The sequence below is a fragment of the Tachypleus tridentatus genome, chromosome 10, assembly GCF_004210375.1.
Source record: "Tachypleus tridentatus isolate NWPU-2018 chromosome 10, ASM421037v1, whole genome shotgun sequence".
Taxonomy (NCBI): domain Eukaryota; kingdom Metazoa; phylum Arthropoda; class Merostomata; order Xiphosura; family Limulidae; genus Tachypleus; species Tachypleus tridentatus.
Window position 1 is genome coordinate 194,382,636 of NC_134834.1, and position 14,171 is coordinate 194,396,806.

General features: G+C 33.2%; 1 protein-coding gene across 1 annotated transcript in view; it reads right to left on the reverse strand.

Annotated features, from left to right (window-relative positions):
* Nucleotides 1–14,171, reverse strand: part of LOC143228620 (sodium/calcium exchanger 2-like) — a 39,810-nt gene that overhangs the window by 20,071 nt on the left and 5,568 nt on the right. The window contains exons 2-3 of the mRNA XM_076459845.1: nt 9,046–9,137; nt 33–184 (exon numbers count right to left, since the gene is read on the reverse strand). Coding sequence (XP_076315960.1) covers nt 33–184; nt 9,046–9,137 — 244 coding nt within the window. The remainder of the gene's footprint in view (nt 1–32; nt 185–9,045; nt 9,138–14,171) is intronic.

Genomic DNA, 14,171 nt, shown 5'->3' on the forward strand with positions numbered 1-14,171 from the left:
CAATATCTTCAAGGCACGGATACTCTCCTTACTTTAAATTCTTTGCTTTCTTTGATCCTAACTGTACACCTGTATTGCTCCCCAATACGAGGTTTTCCCATCATGGCGATTTTCTCCGCTTCTGATAGTTCGGTTTTCTCAGTGTCGTCATTGAGTTTTTGGCCAATTCCTTCTTTAATTAGATCTGTGAAACGTATATTTATTAGTTTCAGACTCGGAACACACATGATTTTGTCCATCTATTTCATTTCTTGCAAGTAAGTCTATGATTAAGATACTTAGGAGTCACATAAGTGGTGAGAGTTTTAAAAAACTAAGTTAATAATTAGGATACTTGGGAGTCATATAAATGGTAAGAGTTTTCAGAACTAAGTATATAATTAAAAATACTTGGGAGTCATATAAATGGTGAGAGTTTTCAGAACTAAGTCTATAATTAAAAATACTTGGGAGTCATATAAATGGTAAGAGTTTTCAGAACTAAGTATATAATTAAAAATACTTGGGAGTCATATAAATGGTGAGAGTTTTCAGAACTAAGTCTATAATTAAAATACTTGGGAGTCATATAAATGGTGAGAGTTTTCAGAACTAAGTCTATAATTAAAATACTTGGGAGTCATGTAACTGGTGAGGGTTTTCAGGACTAAGATTATAATTAAGATACTTGGGAGTCATATAAATGGTGAAGGTTTTCATAATTTCTGCGCAGAATTATACAAGAACATTCGGAAAGCCCACCCGCCGCCAACTCCTGAACTACTTTTGTCTGATCGAATAGTGCGATTTATTCACCACTCTTACGGTAATAAATCGACAGCCATGAATTCACGCTAATTATTAGTCCCCTCACACATAAAAAACAAGCACACAACAAGATGAACTTTCCTATTTATTCAGATTATTTTGAAAACAAAGCAACTTTCCTCAAAGACTAAGTCTCACCAGGTGTTTCACCTTATCATCTATTAGTCTTAAATCAAAGACTGAGTCTCACCTGGTGTTTCACCTTATCATCTATTAGTCTTAAATCAAAGACTGAGTCTCACCTGGTGTTTAACCTTATCATCTATTAGTCTTAAATCAAAGACTGAGTCTCACCTGGTGTTTCACCTTATCATCTATTAGTCTTAAATCAAAGACTGGGTCTCACCTGGTGTTTCACCTTATCATCTATTAGTCTTAAATCAAAGACTGGGTCTCACCAGGTGTTTAACCTTATCATCTATTAGTCTTAAATCAAAGACTGAGTCTCACCTGGTGTTTAACCTTATCATCTATTAGTCTTAAATCAAAGACTGAGTCTCACCTGGTGTTTAACCTTATCATCTATTAGTCTTAAATCAAAGACTGAGTCTCACCTGGTGTTTCACCTTATCATCTATTAGTCTTAAATCAAGGACTGAGTCTCACCTGGTGTTTCACCTTATCATCTATTAGTCTTAAATCAAAGACTGGTTCTCACGTGGTATTTTACCTTATCATCTATTAGTCTTAAATCAAAGACTGGGTCTCACCTGGTGTTTTACCTTATCATCTATTAGTCTTAAATCAAAGACTGGGTCTCACGTGGTGTTTTACCTTATCATCTATTAGTCTTAAATCAAAGACTGGTTCTCACGTGGTATTTTACCTTATCATCTATTAGTCTTAAATCAAATACTGGGTCTCACCTGGTGTTTTACCTTATCATCTATTAGTCTTAAATCAAAGACTGAGTCTCACCTGGTGTTTCACCTTATCATCTATTAGTCTTAAATCAAGGACTGAGTCTCACCTGGTGTTTCACCTTATCATCTATTAGTCTTAAATCAAAGACTGGTTCTCACGTGGTATTTTACCTTATCATCTATTAGTCTTAAATCAAAGACTGGGTCTCACCTGGTGTTTTACCTTATCATCTATTAGTCTTAAATCAAAGACTGGGTCTCACGTGGTGTTTTACCTTATCATCTATTAGTCTTAAATCAAAGACTGGTTCTCACGTGGTATTTTACCTTATCATCTATTAGTCTTAAATCAAATACTGGGTCTCACCTGGTGTTTTACCTTATCATCTATTAGTCTTAAATCAAAGACTGAGTCTCTCACCTGGTGTTTCACCTTATCATCTATTAGTCTTAAATCAAGGACTGAGTCTCACCTGGTGTTTCACCTTATCATCTATTAGTCTTAAATCAAAGACTGGTTCTCACGTGGTGTTTTACCTTATCATTTATTAGTCTTAAATCAAAGACTGAGTCTCACCTGGTGTTTAACCTTATCATCTATTAGTCTTAAATCAAAGACTGAGTCTCACCTGGTGTTTCACCTTATCATCTATTAGTCTTAAATCAAAGACTGGGTCTCACCTGGTGTTTCACCTTATCATCTATTAGTCTTAAATCAAAGACTGGGTCTCACCTGGTGTTTCACCTTATCATCTATTAGTCTTAACTCAAAGACTGGTTCTCACGTGGTGTTTTACCTTATCATCTATTAGTCTTAAATCAAAGACTGAGTCTCACCTGGTGTTTCACCTTATCATCTATTAGTCTTAAATCAAAGACTGGGTCTCACCTGGTGTTTAACCTTATCATCTATTAGTCTTAAATCAAAGACTGAGTCTCACCTGGTGTTTCACCTTATCATCTATTAGTCTTAAATCAAGGACTGAGTCTCACCTGGTGTTTCACCTTATCATCTATTAGTCTTAAATCAAAGACTGGTTCTCACGTGGTATTTTACCTTATCATCTATTAGTCTTAAATCAAAGACTGGGTCTCACCTGGTGTTTTACCTTATCATCTATTAGTCTTAAATCAAAGACTGGGTCTCACGTGGTGTTTTACCTTATCATCTATTAGTCTTAAATCAAAGACTGGTTCTCACGTGGTATTTTACCTTATCATCTATTAGTCTTAAATCAAATACTGGGTCTCACCTGGTGTTTTACCTTATCATCTATTAGTCTTAAATCAAAGACTGAGTCTCACCTGGTGTTTCACCTTATCATCTATTAGTCTTAAATCAAGGACTGAGTCTCACCTGGTGTTTCACCTTATCATCTATTAGTCTTAAATCAAAGACTGGTTCTCACGTGGTGTTTTACCTTATCATTTATTAGTCTTAAATCAAAGACTGAGTCTCACCTGGTGTTTAACCTTATCATCTATTAGTCTTAAATCAAAGACTGAGTCTCACCTGGTGTTTCACCTTATCATCTATTAGTCTTAAATCAAAGACTGGGTCTCACCTGGTGTTTCACCTTATCATCTATTAGTCTTAAATCAAAGACTGGGTCTCACCTGGTGTTTCACCTTATCATCTATTAGTCTTAACTCAAAGACTGGTTCTCACGTGGTGTTTTACCTTATCATCTATTAGTCTTAAATCAAAGACTGAGTCTCACCTGGTGTTTCACCTTATCATCTATTAGTCTTAAATCAAGGACTGAGTCTCACCTGGTGTTTCACCTTATCATCTATTAGTCTTAAATCAAAGACTGGTTCTCACGTGGTGTTTTACCTTATCATTTATTAGTCTTAAATCAAAGACTGAGTCTCACCTGGTGTTTAACCTTATCATCTATTAGTCTTAAATCAAAGACTGAGTCTCACCTGGTGTTTCACCTTATCATCTATTAGTCTTAAATCAAAGACTGGGTCTCACCTGGTGTTTCACCTTATCATCTATTAGTCTTAAATCAAAGACTGGGTCTCACCTGGTGTTTCACCTTATCATCTATTAGTCTTAAATCAAAGACTGGGTCTCACCTGGTGTTTCACCTTATCATCTATTAGTCTTAAATCAAAGACTGAGTCTCACCTGGTGTTTAACCTTATCATCTATTAGTCTTAAATCAAAGACTGAGTCTCACCTGGTGTTTCACCTTATCATCTATTAGTCTTAAATCAAAGACTGGGTCTCACCTGGTGTTTAACCTTATCATCTATTAGTCTTAAATCAAAGACTGAGTCTCACCTGGTGTTTCACCTTATCATCTATTAGTCTTAAATCAAGGACTGAGTCTCACCTGGTGTTTCACCTTATCATCTATTAGTCTTAAATCAAAGACTGGTTCTCACCTGGTGTTTTACCTTATCATCTATTAGTATTAAATCAAAGACTGGTTCTCACGTGGTATTTTACCTTATCATCTATTAGTCTTAAATCAAAGACTGGGTCTCACCTGGTGTTTTACCTTATCATCTATTAGTCTTAAATCAAAGACGGAGTCTCACCTGGTGTTTCACCTTATCATCTATTAGTCTTAAATCAAAGACTGGGTCTCACCTGGTATTTTACCTTATCATCTATTAGTCTTAAATCAAAGACTGGGTCTCACCTGGTGTTTTACCTTATCATCTATTAGTCTTAAATCAAAGACTGGTTCTCACGTGGTGTTTTACCTTGTCATCTATTAGTCTTAAATCAAAGACTGGTTCTCACCTGGTGTTTTACCTTATCATCTATTAGTATTAAATCAAAGACTGGTTCTCACGTGGTGTTTTACCTTGTCATCTATTAGTCTTAAATCAAAGACTGGTTCTCACGTGGTGTTTTACCTTATCATCTATTAGTCTTAAATCAAAGACTGGTTCTCACGTGGTGTTTTACCTTGTCACTTATGAGCCTTAAATAGAATTTACGTTTGTTAATTGAAATAAGAAATTGTAAATATGATTTTAAATGCATCATATTTCAGAAATACCAGTTTTGAATACCAGCTTATAACATAGTTTTAACGTTGACTATTTTCATTGTTTGCTAACCAGAAGACATTCGTTCATTATATCTCCAGACGGTTGGTATGGGTATTAACACTTTTATAAAAATAAAGCAGAGAACAACGTTTCGACCTTCTTAGGTCACCTTCATGTTAACAAAAAGTTTGCAACTGATCGTTGCCGGACACATGTCCTTGGGACGAGATTATAAACGTGTACGTGATTATAGGGGGCGTTGAAGGTGAATGTTAGGTTATTAATTAGTATAGGTATAAAGGTGCTCTTTTATATTGGTTTAATTTTGGTTTTAGTTGCTGTATAAGTAGGGCTTCTTTGGTTTTCCGTTTGTTTATATTTGTTTCTCTACTTAATATCTTGGTGTTTTCTGTGGTTATGTTGTGTTTATTTGATTTGCAGTTTTCAAAAACGTATGAAGGTTTTATTTTTGTTCTTTAAATCTAGTTTCCATTTTCTGCTTGTTTCTCCAAATAAAAGTCGTGGCAGTTGTTGCATTGTACTTTATAAATATTGTTGGTGTTGTGTTTGTCGGTGTAGTTTTTACATTGTATGGACTTTAGTTTTGTACCTCGTTTTTGAATACATTTGGTGTTTACTGGAATGTTGTGTTTTGTTATAAGTTTTTTTCCAATTGTTGGTTATTTTTTCATTGATGTCTATTCAACTTTAACTTCAATTGATGGCAAAGTACCAGATTGTAGCATCATTATAAAATTTAGAAAAAATGGTAAAATACAGCAGAAAAACCTTAATAGAAAATTATTGTTAAAAATAGAAGCCTAATTGGATACTTCTGACAATACTCTTTAATTAATATAACATGTCTCATGTATCATATAACAATAGTATTTTTATGTAACAATAGTCCTCTTGTATAACAATAGAAGTCTTATATAAAACTACATTTAACAAATCTAGAATTCAATATCCAAACTAATAACACAAATAATTTATTTTGGAATAATATTATAACTTCTATTATACTTCTAAATCTATAGACAGTTCTGCGAAGCTGAGACACAAAAGTAATAAATATTTGGTCATAAGAAACTAATATTTTTGGATTTCACCTTTAAGTAAATGAACTTATTAAATACGGGGTGGTCCAAATTATATTTCATATTGTAAGATTTAATATTGAACTAACTAAAGAAATACAATCGTGGAGTTTTAAACATCTTGTTGCCAAAGCCAGAAAGTTTTTTTATCGAAATGTCACTAGACTTCTATTTGTACACCATTAGTGGCTCTCAGCACGTCTAACATTTTCAAAGTTACAGTGGCGATGGCGTCCGTTATCCTGATCTTTAGCTGCGTGATGTTTGCTAAATACGTGTGATACACGATATCCTTAACATACCCTCATATTTCTTTCCTGTACTGGCGTCTATAATTACGCTGTACTGCAGGCACTGACTTGGTCTCTGCAAGTCAAGGAAAACAATGAACCTTTTATTTCACGGTTGCTATTTTACGGGTTAACACTACTAAATGAAATGAGAAATTATATAAAAACAATACAAACTGTTTGAGTTGGACTACAAGATGTTGAAAACTGTATAGTTGTATTTCCTTAGTTAGTTAATTATTAAAGTGTGAAATAGAAAAGTAGATTTTTTGGACCAACCTCTAAAATATCTGAAAGAAAACAAAGAATACCAAGTAACCACCGCCAAATACCAAGTAACCAAATAATGTTGTAAAATTTAAAACTCTTTACTTAACACATTTGAAATCTTGCGTGAACTTACTGTTTTATCTAACAGTTTCGAACAGTGTACTTACTGTTTTATCTAACAGTTTCGAACAGTGTACTTATTGTTTTATCTAACAGTTTCGAACAGTGTACTTACTATTTTATCTAACAGTTTCGAACAGTGTACTTACTGTTTTATCTAACAGTTTCGAACAGTGTACTTACTGTTTTATCTAACAGTTTCGAACAGTGTACTTACTGTTTTATCTAACAGTTTCGAACAGTGTACTTACTGTTTTATCTAACAGTTGCGAACAAAACAAGTTATTTTTTCTATCGTTAAAGTCATTCAAAATTACGGGCCAGGCGTGACATTACAATAAGTAAGACTGTAAACCCGAGGATCCATGGTGCGTGTCCATTCTTGCAAAATTACTCCCCACACTTTCGGGCTGTGAGTGTGTTATAAGAGTTATAGTCAAATCTCAGTATTCGATTAGAATAGTCTGAAAGTTGGTGGTGGATGCTGTTGAGTAGCTAGATGTCTTCTTTCTAGTATACCTGTTCAAAATTAAGATCCGCTAACGCTGATAGCATTTTTATTAACTTTATGGAAAAATTCTATTCAGTATCATCATAGTTACGTAGTCCGTTTAAGCCAAGAGACAGAGCAAAAAGACAAAATATAGTGTTTAGAATTTTTAAACTCGATTCTTAAATTTAGAAAACGCAGCTTTGCTCTAACTTGAAGATGGTATGATGTTTATTGTACTGAAACTCTTGGTGAAACGTGTTAATCTGTTTTTGATTAATTATTAGACAAACAAATATTAAGTTGTCAAAATATTAATATTAACAATAATAACAAGTATACAATATGTATAAGATATCTTTACAGAATTGTTATATCCATGAACCACAATATTACAATATCAATAGACGAACAAGAATAATAACCATACAATTTACGTATAACATCAATATATCACGAGGACTTTCTCCTGTTAAATAGTTGGGTCATGCACGGAAATCCTACTGTTCACCGTAGAAAAAGCCCTGCAAACACAATAGATTTTCTTGCGTTTAACAGACTTTTACCAAAGTTTTAGGGAATGTAAAAGTTACGGCTTTAGGATTAAAAAGTTTCTTGTATCCTATGAAAAGCTAGAGTCTGACGTAAAATTATAAATATTTTATAATGAGAGTGGACGATGTAAAAGTGTTTGAGACAATCAGAGCACGTCTCTGAGGAGAGAATCGTATCATGTCATATTCTGATATCTTTGAGCACCTCGACTTCTCACATTCTCGCTTTTATAACACCCATAACTAGCTGAATATTTTTAAATCTACATGTTAGTGACTAGCTGAATATTTTTAAATCTACGTGTTAGCAACTAGCTGAAAATTTTTAAATCTACGTGTTAGCGACTAGCTGAATATTTTTTAAAACTACGTGTTAGTGACTAGCTGAATATTTTTTAAAACTACGTGTTAGTGACTAGCTGAATATTTTTAAAACTACGTGTTAATGATTAGCTGAATATTTTTGAAAATTACGTGTTAATGACTAGCTGAATAACTTTCATGACTATATTTTAACCAAATAAATACATACATATGACAAGAGAAGAGGTTATTCACCTCTGAAAACTCGATCAATACACCTTAGTGTAGGCTTCGTTCTTTGTGGTCTGAAACAACAACTGGTCAATATTTTTGGCAAGCCATGCTAAATGTGAGAAACGCTGGGACAAAACATAATGATTGATAGGTAATCCGTCTAGCATCTGTATTCTCTGCGTTTTCTAGAATAAATTTGACAGTACTAAGGACCCCTTTCACTATTTTGTGATATTTATAAATATTGTGGTTTCATCTAACATATGATTTATTTCATATCTAGGACTGAGAGTGAAAAAACCTGTTATATTTTTACAGAAACATGCTTTCTACGAAACGTTTTGTTATAAAAGGTAAATAAATTTTAAACCTCAGATTACAAATATTCATCCTCCATTATATTTCAAAACTCACAACACCAACACAGTACTTTATACACCAACGTTTTGGGACTCACAAGAACAGTAATATATTATTTTACTGTGTATGAACTCGAACCTGGAATTCTAGTTATCGCATAAACAGTTTGAAGAATTTTGTTTTTCTCTTCTTGAATGACATTAACTTTAAGAAATAACTGAATGTATTTGAAGTAGAAACAACTATTAAGTTTTAATATGTTCTTATAAATACGATATTAAATGTCTACGTCGAGTTTCTTCAGTGAAAACGTGAGAGAGACTAGTTGAATGAATATCCTTGGTGGATACATTTTAGTCGCTCATTGAATATTTTTTATGACTACATGTTAGTGCTTAATTGAATATTTTTGGTCACTACAAGTCAATGACCAGTTCAATACTTTTAGTGACTACGTGTTAGAAACTAGCTGAATATTTCTGAGTGACTAATTGAATATCTGGTGATTACACGTTAGTGACTAGTTGAATATTTTTAATAACTATATATTACTGACTAGCCAATTAATTTTTGGTGACTATTTGTTAGTGATTGGCTGAATATTTTAATGACTTGTGTTATTTTTCAAAGACTTAATACCTTCTTCAAGTTTTGGGTCTCCAAGCTCCACGTAAAACACCACATCCTTCTCGTAGCTTTCGTTGTCAATGATGTGTATCGGGATGTCTTTCCTGAAACATCAGGTCACATGTCAATGACATCAAGAATTCACTTGTAGTTTTATATTTACAAGTACAAGCTATGTCTGTAACTAATTACTACAAGTTTTGAAACAAATCACATTTTTATTGAAACTTTATACACTTAATATCGGTTTGATCACTGATATTAAAACTTCACATGTCAAGTAGAGTGAACGGACGTAGCGACATGGACTATAACGACGTGGTGAGCTTCCAAAAATCAATTTAGTATAACGTACACATTGTCAGTAAAACAGTAAGTTTGTATCAGAATTAAAAGCTAACGAACATAATTTTTTTCTGACTTGCCAGTAAGGGTAAGAATTCACAACGCTAGAAACAGGGTTTCGATATTCGTGGTGGTACAGCAGAAATAGCCCATTGCGTATCTTTGTTTACAGTTCAGCACAAAGCCACACACTGGATTACCTGCGCTCTGCCCACCACGTGATTCAAAACCCGTTTTTTGTGCCACTAGGGGCATTGTGTATCTTTCTGCTTAACAATAACGACATAATTTAAAATGCTTGATGTTATTTAGAATAAAATTATTTTTCCAAGTTAAAATATCCTGAAACGCATTATAGATAGAAATGTTTTCCGTTGTCTAAGGGTCTCATGAAAATGTATTTTCAACTTCCAAGAATAATGCAGTTTAAAAAAATATATCTACTAAATTACAGAAAATAATATATACATAGAATATGATCGACAAAAGTTAAAATTCATCGATGAATCAGAATTACTCTATAAAAACTGTAAATTAATGTAAACATGAAAACACAAACAGTGTCTACAAACAAGCTATTGTGAAATGTAAAACAATTGGCTTGCTGTAACAATAAAGAAAACGTACACGTTTTGAGTTTTCTAACAACTCAAAATTCCATTGTAAACCTATCCTTATTTGCATTGTTAGAAAACACAAAGCGTGTACATGTATTTCTTTATTGTTACAGGTTTATGATAGAAGCAATAAAATTATTGTGGGTTTGTACAACAGAACGCACAAAAATGTTGGTTACTGCACAATATATATATACAAATAATATTAGAACAATGCACTATTGTAATTTGTATGTATATTGTGCATCAGCCAACATTTTGTTTTGTGTTCTGTTTTACAAACTCACAATTATTTTATTGCTTCTGTCTTAAACCTTTGCTGTAGCCATTCATACACAGGTTGTGTTGTTTCTATCTTGATCATTATTGTAGTAATTCATAGACAAGTTGTGTTGTTTCTATCTTAAATCAGTGTTGTAGTCATTCATACACAGTTTGTGTTGTTTCTATCTTAATCAGTGTTGTAGCCATTCATACACAGGTTGTGTTGTTTCTATCTTGATCATTATTGTAGTAATTCATAGACAAGTTGTGTTGTTTCTATCTTAAATCAGTGTTGTAGTCATTCATACACAGTTTGTGTTGTTTCTATCTTAATCAGTGTTGTAGCCATTCATACACAGGTTGTTGTTTCTATCTTAAATGAGTGTTGTAGTCATTCATACACAGGTTGTGTTGTTTCTATCTTAATCAGTGTTGTAGCGATTCATACACAATTTGTGTTGTTTCTATCTTAATCAGTGTTGTAGTCATTCATACACAGATTGTATTGTTCCTACCTTAAATCAGTGTTGTAGTCATTCATACACAGGTTGTATTGTTTCTATCTTAAATCAATGTTGTAGTCATTCATACACAGGTTGTATTGTTTCTATCTTAAATCAATGTTGTAGCCATTCATACACAGATTGTGTTGTTTCTATCTTTTCAGTGTTGTAGTCATTCATACACAGATTGTGTTGTTTCTATCTTTTCAGTGTTGTAGTCATTCATACACAAGTTGTGTTGTTTATCTTAATCAGTGTTGTTGCCATTCATACACAGGTTGTGTTGTTCCTACCTTAAATCAGTGTTGTAGTCATTCATACATAGGTTGTATTGTTTCTATCTTAAATCAATGTTGTAGCCATTCATACACAGATTGTGTTGTTTCTATCTTTTCAGTGTTGTAGTCATTCATACACAAGTTGTGTTGTTTATCTTAATCAGTGTTGTTGCCATTCATACACAGGTTGTGTTGTTTCTATCTTAATCAGTGTTGTTGCCATTCATACACAGGTTGTATCATCTCTATCTTAAATCAGTATTGCTTCATACACAGGTTGTGTTGTTTGTAGTGTTGTTTCATACACAGGTTGCGTTGTTTTTAATAATGTTTTTACACAGTATTTGAAAGATCATATTTTGACCACTAAGACATTTTCTAAACTGTATAACAAAGACAGGAATGAATAAAACAAATATGATTTTTGGAATCCTTTAGTAAAGAAAGAATCAATTCAAGTCCTTTTCTGGGAATTTTTTATTGAAGAAAGGATCCAACCAAGTCCTTTCTAGGACTCTTTAGTTAAGGAAGAAATCAAACTAAGTCCTTTTCTAGAACTCTTTTAGTGAAGAACAGATTAAACCAATTCCTCTTTAGGAATCCTTTAGTAAATAAAGAATCCCATCAAGTCTTCTTTGGGAAAAATTTTTAATGAAGACCAAATGAAGTTTTTTCTAGAAATCCTTTAGAGAAGAATAAATTGAATCAATTACTTTTCTAGAAATCCTGTATTGAGGAAAGGATGAAACCAAGTCCTTTACTGGGAAGGTTTTACTAAAGATTTTATTTGAATTATTTGTTGTCAAGCACAAAGCTACCCACAAAGGCTACCTTCTGTTCTGTATCCGTCACAGGCATCCAAACCAGGTTTTTAGAATTTTGAGCCATGAGATCTGCAGCCGAGTCTATGAAGAGTCTTTAATGAAATAGTGCATAATCTAAACTGTTTTACAGGAATATTTTATTGAAGATAGGGATAATTGATTACAATTTACACGTAAAGCGAAGCCAGTAAATGGTAAACAGTATTAAAAGGATCGTCCTAGCCAGGAGAAACTGCACTTATCATTACTGTAAAAAAACATTTTGTTTATATCACTTGTCTGAAGCATCATCAGAACACACATTTGACCGTTCATAGAAGTAGAAATGAAATCGTTTGTTTTTACGTAAAATTCAATACACATTTATTACAGTTTGCATGGGGCTCACTTGACCACAACTTTCATACAATAATTATGTTCGAGAAAGACAATAAACTACATCACTCATGAAAAAGGACAGACAAATGAAGGAGTTTAACGTTAGAGGAAAGTGATAAAAAGCAGTTGTTACCTATGCTGTTCTAACATAAGCCTACATCATATTTAAAAAAACAAGAAAATCTTTAACACAACACTTTACTCAGGTGATGTATTTCAATTAACAAATGATTTGGATATTAATAATGAAAACAAAAACTATACACCACTGACACAATAGAACTGAAGATAGGTTTTAAATTACACCAGCTAAAGACAAAACAAGAGAATCCAAAAACGCACCAGTTAAGAGTAGGTTAAAATACATTAAAATCATTCAAGCTGAAAGAAGAAAGAGTGGATGTGAATTCTCATCAGCTGAAACAATACTACAAAATAATGACCGCCATAAACAGTGAAACGTCATGCTGACGTCATTCTTGTAAATAGTGTAATTTTAAATTTATATTCAATATTCTACTATTTTTTTATGGCCGCTCGAACAGTTTCTGAAATTGTGCTTGGCTTGCTATCTGACTACTTGTCTAGCTCGTGTTTTTCACGAACAAATGTAGAACTGGTAACAGGAACTGTTACATGAGTCTTCACAGCCCAATATCGAACTGCTGAATGTTTTTCCGTATTTTGAAAATACGTCTTCCGTAAAATACGAAACACTCCTTGAGTGTTCTTGTAAAAAAACAAACCACAAACTCTAGTTCGTACTTAAATGGCAGTATTTTATGAACCTTAATCTCAATTTAAAAGCAGTTGTTTCTCTCTCTCTGTTGAATGACTGTTTTGATATGGCAGAATGGTGTGTAATCCCAGATTCAGTATGGTAAAGTTATAAGAAAACCTTGTGTGAGGTCTGTTCACAAAGACAGATGCAGTATGTAAGACCACTGTTTCCTGTAACATCGAGTATGATATTGAATAGGCAGAGAGAGAAAGCCAATGCAGTAAATTGTCTTGGACAGAAAATAGTCCATGAAAACAAATAGTCCAGACGTGTATGAAATAGTGAAAGACCTCAGAATAGGATCATATGATGTAGAAATACAATGTAGTAAATTGTCTTGGACAGAAAATAGTCCATGAAAACAATAGTCCAGACGTGTATGAAATAGTGAAAGACCTCAGAATAGGATCATATGATGTAGAAATACAATGTAGTAAATTGTCTTGGACAGAAAATAGTCCATGAAAACAATAGTCCAGACGTGTATGAAATAGTGAAAGACCTCAGAATAGGATCATATGATGTAGAAATATCAGCTTTCTAACGATCTAGTTTAAGAGTCTGGTACTGACTGGCTGATGGTTAGTGCGATTTATAACCAGTCATCGTAGGTGGTCGCCCCTTTCAGCCGTGAAGGTGATGTAACGCAACGATCGATCCCACATAACAGAAAAAAACTTAAATCAACTATGTTAGTTTTCTTTAAAGTTACTGTTTTACAGTATATGCGTCTATAACCTAAATCTTAATATTTTAACACTAGCCATGGTAACGGTTTCGGGACTTACGTCTTTTATCGTTTTTGGTAATGAAGAAAATTAGGTATAACATAACAGTGTACAGTAATGTAAACTATGCCTAACAGTTTAAATGCTAAGTCATAACCTTCAGCCCGCTAGATCGAAAACCCGTCATAGAATGTGTTCATTCCTTTTCAGCCGTGGGGGTATTATAATCAGTGGTGTAGTGGGGACAAGAGGGGAACCAGGATACCTATCTATCACTTTTTTTTTTGTAGTTAAAATAAGTTCATATATAGATATGTTCGTAAATTAAAGTTAAATTGTAGATGTTTATATTAACTATGTACGTCTGAAATTCTTATGTGAAAAAATTGAAGCATTTATGTGTTTAAAATGATGACCTAA